General features: G+C 39.0%; 2 protein-coding genes across 2 annotated transcripts in view; both read right to left on the bottom strand.

The window, feature by feature from the left end:
• The window catches only part of LOC144666544 (scavenger receptor cysteine-rich domain-containing protein DMBT1-like), a 14,766-nt gene extending 3,827 nt beyond the window's left edge, over positions 1-10,939 (bottom strand). The window contains exons 1-3 of the mRNA XM_078527964.1: positions 10,616-10,939; positions 7,606-7,915; positions 767-825 (exon numbers count right to left, since the gene is read on the bottom strand). Coding sequence (XP_078384090.1) covers positions 767-825; positions 7,606-7,915; positions 10,616-10,928 — 682 coding nt within the window. The 5' untranslated portion in view covers positions 10,929-10,939. The remainder of the gene's footprint in view (positions 1-766; positions 826-7,605; positions 7,916-10,615) is intronic.
• LOC144665331 (uromodulin-like) overlaps positions 1-11,020 on the bottom strand; it is a 37,307-nt gene that overhangs the window by 11,194 nt on the left and 15,093 nt on the right. The window lies entirely within an intron of this gene.

The raw sequence follows: 11,020 nt of genomic DNA, 5'->3' as shown, positions 1-11,020 counted from the left end.
TCCGCCCCCCCTCCGTAACTTCCAGAATATTTAAGCAATCACAATGAAACTTACAGGATATATAGTATGTCCCAAATTCTATCTTTTGCTATATGTCACGTGGGATGATGACGTCACATCACGTGACAATGACATCATAATGTCAAAACAGCCGCCATCTTGGATCCGCCATCTTGGATTTCGAATTTTTTCAAAACGTCAGAAAACCGCCCAAAATTACTGGAAAATACTCAAAACCAATAAAAATGTGCTTAAAACCCGTAAACAGATGAAAATAATTGCTTTAAAGTTATTTTTCATTAATAGAAACAGGAAAATTACAAATTTGGGAAAACATGCCTGTCAAAATGCCGTTGCCATGGTGACGTCAAGTTCCTGAAAAAACAACCTACCCTACCAAATTATTCCCAGATAAATTTTAGATAAAGTCTCAAAGTTTGGCAGCGTTTGGTTGAATATTAAAAAAGTTATAAGCGTTCAAAGTCGGCGCGGGCACTTTCCGCCCCCCCCCCCCCGGTCTGGATAGGGTTAAGCAGATTTGACAGCAAAAAGACGGCAACTGATCGGCCGTGCAAAGTTTGAATATAAGATTAATTTGTAGCATATAGCTTCGTTTGCTTTGACCTATAATTGTTCTCTACTAAATAATGTCTTATATAGAATTTTTTTGTAGTACTTAAATGCATTTGAAAAATGTTTACTGCGTATTTTGTTGCATATTTTGTCGTTCGCTTGAGCTCTCTCCACGAGCTCGTCTAGCGCTCACGATCATCGAAGCAGGCAAAACGCTTTGGTTCTTCTTTTTTTTGCTTTTTTTTCCACGGGCTAACATAGGAAGAGAAAGCCGGAACACATATCAAAATTTGGTATTGTTTTCCATTTCTTTAATACTTATACTTGACATTACTTTACAAGACTTTTTGGCAGTTTTTATATGTTTTTAAATCGTGCCGGAAAACACAGAAGCCGTGACGTCACAACCGTGTTTACATAGTCTCATCTAAACACACCTATCGACCAATGAGAGCGCGCGTAGTATCGTAATTATTTTATAAATATTCATATTTATCACCATGGCTTAAGTGAACGTAAACTGTAAATTCATCCAAAAGGTTTTGTGCTTTTTATGACATCTGTTTGAAGGGATAGGACAGAAGAGGTAATACGACAGACAGGGATCGAGAAAAGTTGTCAGTGGCCGTTTTACAAAGAGCTTCTAAGCCTCTGAATAATGCAGATAAATACTCTCATCAGGCAATGTCTAAATTAACCCTATTCAGACCGAGCTTTTTTGGACCTTCTCAGACCGGGGGAGGGGGGGCTTCGGAAGCCCCCCCCCCCCCTATGTAACTTCCAGAATATTTAAGCAATAACCGTGAAACTTACAGGATGTATTGTACGTCCGAAACTTTTTCTTTTGGTATACGTCACGTGGGATGGTGACGTCACATCACGTGACAATTACATCATGATGTGAAAACAGCCGCCATCTTGGATCCGCCATCTTGGATTTAAAATTTTTTTCAAAATGCCAGAAAACCACCCAAAATCACTGCAAAGTACCCAAAATGAATAAAAATGTGCTTTAAATCCGTAAAAATGTAAAAATAATTCCATTTAAGCTGATTTTTATTAACAGAAACACTCAAAATTACAAATTTGGGAAAACATGCCTGTCAAAATGCCGTTGCTATGGTGATATCAAGTTCCTGACACATCACCCAACCCCACCAAAGTGTTGCCAGATAAATTTCAGGAAAACTCAGAAAGTTTGGCAGCGTTTGGTTAAATCTTAAAAAAGTTATAAAAGTTCAAAGTCAGCGCGGGCCTCAAAAGCCCCCCCCCCCCCGGTCTGAATAGGGTTAAGGTGTCTCGATACAGTTTTTTTTTTTTTTACCATCCCCGGTCAACAATTTTCGATTGACTTTTTTAGTGAGTTTTCCTTACTAGAATAGATATGAAAATTGCACAGGATATATAGTCCATCAGCTAGTGGGGTTGTATGGCTCACTTAAGGGGAACAAACGAAACTTGTCTAATATTACTCTTTGACTATTAAGCATCATAAAAATGTGTGATAGCAAGGATAAAACGGTAGCTTTCACCGTGTAAATCGAATTTGAAATTTGCTCTCATATCCTTCTTTTGGCCGCCATCTTGGATTTTAAAACAAAAATCTTTAATTTTTTTATTCGTTCTTAAATACTTACTGATTTTTTGCTTAGATATATATTTGAGAGGTACTACATATTCGGGACATTATTTTATCATTGTTTACGGTAATAAAAGCAAAGTACGCAATAAATGAGGTCGCAATGTCCGCCATTTTGTTTTTCAGCTCGTTTTCCTTTTGCTCCTCAATCATCTAAAATAACAAAATTACCATAAAGGCGTTCCATCGCAATGCTACGTTTTTTCAAGTATACTACACCATTAATCAGTATACCCCAAATCAGATTACATAGCTACGTCCACGCATAAGGTTAGAATAGGGCTCAGTTAAGAGATTGTTGAGTACAGAACAGACAGAATCGCCACACTCGTATAAATTAAGTCCTCCTTCACTGCTGCCATGCTTCTGTCAACTCTTCTGGAGCGGTGAAGGAATTACCGGAAGGGAATCAGTAGCTCTTCTCTAGATTATGGCTTGAAAATTTCCTCTTGTAACATTGAGTTCGGTTAGTGGAGATGCCTCGCGTGGTGGGAGAACCTCTGGCTTTACTTTCCCGGGCGCCGTTCACTTTTCTCTGGCTTCACTTTCCCTGGCGCCTTGAATCTCATAGCACAGCACATCCACACTCTGACACGTCTTCTCGTACAGCTGATACACTTATGCTTTCGTATCTTTAATGATCACCTCGGATACTGCAACTCCTCCCCGCTAATCGCCATAGCTCGGACGTACGTTTCGTACGTTGGCAAAGCTCCACTTTTCTGGTCTTCGCACCTCTTCCCTCTTTTTTAAAGTACTTTGCATGTCCGTGGGACGATATGTTTGAAATAAAGGGCTGGGTTGGAAAATGACGATTGTTTTTTAGGGGGATTTATTCAAGACACTTGAATGGCAATGGTATTTTATCTACGCGCTCTCTTTTCTTCGTGAAATAATTTTTAAAATCTGAACTTTTTGCTTTATTTTATGGTACAAACAGTCATATTGTGAACAATAATCAGCCGTGGCGACGTCACATATGACATCACGTTGTTGTTTTTGAAACACTAGAATGAACGAAATCATGTTGTTAGTTCCAATAAGTTTTAAATTTGCGTTTGAAAGCGATTCGTTTACGTTAAAAGAATGCAGGCAGCTTTGTAGCTTTTTCACCCCAAAAATCCAAGATGGCGGCCAAATTAAGAAGCGTATAGGGGAGCCAATTTAAAATTCGATTTATAAGTGAAAGCTACCGTTCCAACCTTGCTATCATACATTTTTGTGATGCTCAATAGGCAAGGATTAAGATAAGACATGTTTCGTTTGTTCCCCGAAAGTGAGCCATGAACCCAAATTTTCGGATCTCAGCTGATGGACTAATAGGTTTAAGGTTGAAGTTTGATTTCACATATTTTTTAAGGTAATCGATATTTCCATGGCAACGATAAACAGAAACCCGCCACATTTTTTCATATATCTGAAGAGTTTGTCGCAATGGATATCACGTACATCAACCAGCTTAGCTTTCTGCATTTTTTTTAACAATTAAAGTGACCGATAAGTTGCATACAGCAAAGTGTTTTTGCAATTGTTTACCGCTTGTAATATATTTGGTAAACCCGTTGCAATATATAAAGATCTAAATAAATGTATTTTGAACGTACCTATTACCGTAATGTAATATCTGTCTGGGCTTGAAGCAAAATATTCTGGTTTGGATTCTTTGGTGGCGTTATTCAGCTCACATATATTGTGCAGCATGACATAATTGAAGCTTTGACATCTGATATCGTCCTTACAAGCTCGAAGACACTCAAGTGAGCTAGAAGTCTTCATCATCTTAATGATATGCCTTTTAAGCATCATTCCTTTGATGGAATAAATGTCTCCACATTCTTGGGCAGCCACTTCAGAAAGCATTTGAGCCATGAGAAACGTCATCCCGAGGCAAAAACCAACTAAGCGGAACATTTTTCAACGTTGTTTGCTGGAAAACGAAGTAAATGAAAAAGAAAAATAATGATCATTAATTAGTAAGCCCAGATACAAGGGGTTATTTTAATTAGTGAGCCCATCAATTGTTTAGGATTAAACAAAAGCCGTTGTATAAATAATTGGTGCCATATTTTAGCCTGCCGAAAGTAATTACTTGCAACCTTATTGTTGCGGAAAATGTCTAATTAAGGAATCGCTGGAAAGTATAATCAGTGAAAACCACAATATTGGGCAAGGTGGTATAGATTTTTGGATGTACTAACTGCTGTATATATAGAGTGATTTTATTTAACCCGTGAAACAACATCTAACAATTAGTGCTAAATAGTGAAAACTAAACAAAAGAAAACAATGGAATAAGTGTCTAATAGTATCTATTTGAGTAGTAACGATTTCACGGTTGAAGTAAAATCACTCTAAGATCATAATATTGTCAAAATATTGTTAAAAAACTGCGTAGCGCAGTCATACGATCGCATAATAAAATTAGAGTTTCGTTTATGCGCTAATTTTTGTAAATGATCCCAGACGTTTCGGGACTTTTGTCCCTTCATCAGTGGAAAATTGCCGTTAAAGTCAGCGCGCGTCACTGTATTTGAATGTGGCAACATTGCGTGCGCGCGCGCTAACTGAGTCCATTGAAATAAAAGCAAAGTCAATGTTTATGCCGCGCGGCTGTAGAGTACGGCATTTGGAGATCAGGCGGTCTTCCGCGCTGCGTCTTTCTCTGATGTTTGTGAGACCTGATCGCATAACAGACACCATCATGTCATTTGTTGTGTGACCAGGCGAGGAGAAGTAGTCTTCAATTCGGCGCTAACACAGGGGATGAACCCCATGGAACCTTTCCGTGCCACCGCCCACGATGCAGGACCTGCGCCCATGCCAATCCAGCCTCCCAGATCAACACCCCTGGTGGACCGTTGACAATACGACATAGGTTCTCGTGCACGACCAGTAACATCGTTTATATTATCACTTGTCGTGCATGCACCATGTCGTACATTGGCGAAACAGGACGTAGGCTCGGTGACAGGTTCTGCGAACATTTAAGATCTGTCGAGAGGAAAGCTGACCTACCCGTAGCAAAACATTTCTCCTCGCCTGGTCACACAACAGATGACATGATGGTGTCTGTTGTGCGATCAGGTCTCACAAACATCAGAGAAAGACGCAGCGCGGAAGGCCGCCTGATCTTCAAATGCCGTACTCTACAGCCGCGCGGCATAAACATTGACTTTGCTTTTATTTAAGGACGTTCGCGCGAAAATTTTCTAGTCGATAGTTTTTTTTAAAATTTTTACAGCAGTCAGATAATCACTTACTTGTGTCGGAAATGCAAAAAAAAGTGGGGGTCACCGACTTCGTTTCAGAGATAAAGCGCGTGGAAAACTACCCTGATTCTGAAAAATTGTCGAACGCAATTCAACATGGTTTACAGGATTTATGGTTAAAAATATTGAAGATGAGAAAAAAGAGGCAAATGATCTTAGTCATATTTTGTAGAGGTGGGTCTGTTGCGTAAAAAAATTCTAGTGTTGCCAACTTTTTGTAAGACTTGACCCTGAAAGCGGTATTTGAAACCGTCGTACAGTAAATCGAAAAGCTCAAAAAGAGGCATTCGAACGTACGTGGGTCCAAAAAAAGTCGAACTTTGAATCGATAGATTTTTTTCATTTTTACGCAAAACGTAGATAATCGTCAACAAAAGTGATCCGTTCAAAAAAATGTGGGGGTCACCGACTATCGAAGAGAGTTAATTTCAATTAAAGTTCACGCGACGACTACCAGCACTATATTTGCTTAGAAAATTTCTTCAGCGCGCGTGCTCGTGAATGGCGTGGCGTGGCGTTGCGACATGAATTACGTGCGCAGTAAGGATGCGCATAAACAATTAGCGCGAACGTCCTTAAATGGACTCAGTTAGCGCGCGGGCACGCAATGTTGCCACATTAAAAATACAGTGACGCGTGCTGACTTTAACAGCAATTTTCCACTGATGAAGGGACAGAAGTCCCGAAACGTCTGGTATCATTTACAAAAATTAGCGCATAAACGAAACTCTAATTTTATTAATGAATGTGTGTCCAGTAGTGTAGTGTAAGGCCGCATTTGCATTATCATATATCTTATTTTTATTATGCTGTATATAAATATTTATTTGTTTTTCATCTTAAGATTCAAAGTGTTTTAAGAGTTTTGGTAATCTCACCTAAAAACCTTCAACGAGATATATATTAAGGACTTCTAATAGCCAGTGAAGGATAAAAACTCAGGCTTTATGCGATTCAGGGTTTTGGAATTTTGATAACGTCACGTGAAAACCAAGAATTAACGGGCTTGAATTGCTTTAGCATAAACCTTGCAAAAGGCCTATGGCGAGATTTCTTGTTACAAATCATAAAATCTGATCGTTATCGTGACCAATAGTTCCAAGGAGATTACAAGGTGGACCTTCTCACCCCACCCGATCCTGTGAGCCTCACAAGAACATGAAACATTTATCCTGTGATTTAGTTATTTTGACTGGTAAAGATTACACGAGGGCAAGGGGAAGTGTGTGATTGTGTCTTCCTTTGTTTTGTTTGTTGTTGTTTTTGATGTTTCTTTTATTTGTCTCAATGCTCATTTTTTCTGCTTTGAAATCGAACTCCGCTTGGGTCGCTATTGGGAAATCTGAGAAAGTAAGCGTCGTAAGGCTAAATCGAGAACGATGCTTAACCTAACGCAGCCAGTATAGTTAAATTACACCCTCCCTTGACCGCGAAAAAAGTACAAGAGTAACACACCATTTCCCAACACCTTTATTTTTTTCTTCTATTTTTTGATTTTGATATTTTTTTTATACCGACGAAAAATAAAATGTGGGTATAAAATACGTTATCTAATAATATTATCTATCAGCTTTTAAAATAAGATGGAAAAATTATAACGTTTCAGCGATTAAGGTAAAAAAATAACTCGTGCTATCCAAAATAACGTCTGTGCCCATTACGCCCGGCTGTTATTAAAAATATGAAATGAAACGTGGCTCGTTCCATCGTCTTTCCATAGGAAACAGCCTAATACATCCCTTAAGGCTTAAGAGGCCATCACACGACAAACTAATGGCCAACTCGGGTTGGCAAACTTAAGTTGTTGTGTGTGAACGACATAACAACAGCAAAAAAGTTGGCCAACTGTTGGCGACACTAACAGTCTCGCTAATAGTTTGCCAACTTGTTTTCTTACTGTTGTTGTGTCGTCCACTCACACCAACTTGAGTTTTCCAACTTGAGTTTGCCAACATGAGTTTGCCAAATCTTGTTTGTCGTGTGAAGGCCGCTTTAAATTGAAACTCAATATCCCACAATGTAATTAATGCTCTCCGCTATGACCTGATCTTCATATTCCCTAGGTTGGATAAACAACCGAAGGATATGAGAAACGGCAGTAGACTTTTCTGTACAGTTTTTAGCTAAATGTTGCAGACAACACTTGCATCCTCGTGGTGACCACAGTTATGTATTCCCCAGCCAGTATGAGCACAGTCGAATAGCAAGGCCTCTCCTCCTTGACAGTTAACATTATCCATCCAGATAGGATCCGATCCCTGACCATATGCTGCCACTTGTGGAGCGGAGGAAGCACTGGGAAAGCCAAGCTGCTTGCACACTACATTTGCATCATTGATATCCCAGTCATCATCACACACTGTTCCCCACTGGCCGTTGTGATAAACTTCAACACGGCCATAGTTAGCTCCGCCATTCACCAAACGTACTAAGGCTGAAAATAAAAGAAGTTATCAACAATTTAAAAAAAGTGGGAGTCTGGGTCCTAGTGCGTATCTTGGCTATTTTTTAACACAGGGAAACAAAAGCTTGCATGTTGATATATATAGCGACTTGTGTCAATCTTTTTGCCGTGACATAATCGGCCACGTGATCAGAACACGTGGAATGTTTTATATCGCTTGAAACTTCATTCAAGTCTTTAAAGGAGAAGTTCACTCCAGAATGGCCATTTATTTTCTTTACGCCAATAAAAAGGTAATACCAAAATATGTTATTCACCAAAATTTCAGCTTCCAACGAGCGCTAAAACCCTAGGAAATCTTTCTCTAAAGTAGCCCAAAATTCGACAACTGAGCGCCGCCATCTTGGAGCTAGTAATGTATGCGTGACGTCAAAGAGCTCAGCCTGAAGTTTGAATACTCAAAACTCCTTGTTTTGTTTTGTTTGTCAAAATGCCTGTTTGTGCAGCTCCATGTTTCTCAAACAGAGCTCCAAGAGATACAAAAAAACCTTTAACCGTCTTTCAATATCTAAAAGAAAAAATGCTCACGAATGGATTATAAGAATGGGCAGAAACGAAAAATTCCTGGCAAAGCAGACATAAATATTTGTGTGTTCCGAAAACTATACGGAAGACTGCTTCGAAGAAGATCACAGATACAGTCTCCTGGGTGAAAATACCCACAAAAAAAGAAAAAGGCAGACTCAATACCAACCAATGTTACGATTAGGCTATTTCACTTTTTACTTTATTTCAGGAAGGATTTTAAATCAACCAGAAAAACTCTCTGTTGTTGTTGTTGTTGACTTCGTCGTATTTTCTCGATTCAACGCGGGTCCCCGATTAAACGCCGGCTTCGTATAAACGCCGGGTCAAAACTGCTTACTTTTAAATAAACCCTGGGGGCGTTTGATCGAGGTCCCGGCGATTATTTGTGGTCAAGCAAACAAGTAAATATATTCTTTTTAGTAGCACTGCTACGACAAACTGGTACGGTCTGCTACTTTGGTAATTTTTTATAATGTTCAAGGAAACGTCCGGCGTAAAATAACTAGAATGGATGCTGTAAACAAAACGAAACAGCAATGTTCGCGTTCATGTCGTCATGACTGACGCAGTGGAGGAGGACGTTTATTACCGCGAAGGACATTGGCGACATTGCCGTTTATGAACTTATTGGTTGTTTATGTTCTGTTTGTCACAAATCTTGATTGCAACATGCACGTACCGTATGCAATACTGCAACATTGGTAACATGATCATCCTCGGAGACCCAGAGACAGATTGTCGAGCGGGACGACGAGAAAAATCGAGGGTCTCGAAGGATAGGTAATAATAGATCAACCTGAAAAAGTTGCAGAAAATTGCACTTCGATAATGAACTCGATCGGACCCCGATTTAACGCCGGAAGACACAAATATTTGTGTCCGCTTTTGAGCAATTGTTCTTTAAATATTGAAAGACGGTGAAAACGGAAATACCTCTTTTTGTATTTCTTGAAGCTCTGTTTAAGCAAAATGGAGCTGCACAAACAGGAATTTTGACAAACAAAAGCCACTACAAAGAAACAAGGAGTTTGAAGTAATTAAAATTTTCCCGCTCAACTTCAGGCTGAGCTCTTTGACGTCACGCATACATTAACAGCTCCAAGATGGCGGCGTTCAGTTGTCGAGTTTTGGGCTACTTCAGAAAAGGATTTCGTAGGGTTTAAGCGCTCGTTAGAAGCTGAAATTTTGGTGAATAACATATTTTTGTATTAACTTTTTATTGGCGTAAAGAAAATAAATGGCCATTCTGGAGTGAACTTCTCCTTTAAATAAAGAACGTTTTCAGCCAAGTTGTTGAGTATTTAACGTACTTCTATAAGACAGTGATTGTTACTTTATCTGAAGAAGTACGTGGTCGCTTTCTGTTTATCGACTTTTCGTGTCGAACATAAAAGAACGATTTTACGGTCTTTGTCATAGCGTTAATATTCGCGGTTACAATGTCATTTTTAATAGGGTACATAGATAGATTGCATTCGCCGTGTCGAATTTAATAGGATCGCGAAGATTCGGGAGAACTGATTCAATTTCGGTATTATAAAGAAACAATTCATAAATTGCGATTTTTACAAAGAAAAATCGCCCGCACGCCATACATTTCTTTGTAACAATCGTGAAATTGAAACTGCTGTTTTTCTCTGCATTTTTACTTAATGTGGTATGGTGATTCTTTTCGTGAACTTGATTTAGGAATGTCACCTTAACCGCGAATTGTGCTGTTGTTCAGATTAAAAATTAACTTTCTTTGTACCCGAGTATTTTGAGATATTTGTAGGTAAAGAAATTTCGTTCACTGAGGGTGGGTGTGCAAAAAGTTTTGAGTTTTTTGTACCGCGGACTTCTGATCGATTCTGTCAATTCTTTACAAACTTCGGATTTCTTTAAATCACTCAGTACCAGCATCCTCATGCAGTCTTGCAGTCTCCGACTGCCTGTTATTTCATCTATGTGAAGAGTTTGTGCAAGGGAAATCACGTAGGTCAACCAGCTTAGCTTTGTGCATTTTTTCACGAATTTAATAAAGTGTTCGTAGCCGATAAGTTGCACACAGCTGAAGTGTTCTTGTAGTTGTTTACCGCTTAAAAAAATATTTGGTTAACCCGTCGCAATAAAAATCTAGAAAAAAATGTACTTAGAACGCACCTTTTACTGTTATGTAATATCTGTCGGGGCTTGGAGCGAAATATTCTGGTTTGGATTCTTTGGTGGCGTTATTCAGCTCACAGATATTGTGCAGCATGACATAATTGATGCTTTGACATCTGACCTCGTCCTTACAAGCTCGAAAACACTGAGGTGAGATAGAAGTCTTCATCGTCTTAATGATATGCCTTTTCAGCATCATTCCTTTGATAGAATACATGTCTTCATGATCACATTCTTGGGCAACTACTTCAGAAAGCATTTGAGCCAGAAAAACCGTCATCCCAAGGCAAAAATCAACTAAACGGAACATTTCTCAACGTCGTTTGTAGGAAAATAAAAGTAGATGAAAAAGAAAAGGAATGATCATCAATAAGTTAGCCCAGAGACGTAGGTTTATTTTAA

The sequence above is a fragment of the Oculina patagonica genome, chromosome 9, assembly GCF_052425735.1.
Source record: "Oculina patagonica isolate OP01 chromosome 9, crgOcupat, whole genome shotgun sequence".
In the NCBI taxonomy this organism is placed as follows: domain Eukaryota; kingdom Metazoa; phylum Cnidaria; class Anthozoa; order Scleractinia; family Oculinidae; genus Oculina; species Oculina patagonica.
Note: the sequence above shows the minus strand (reverse complement) of the source record. Positions and strands in the feature narration are given on the sequence as shown.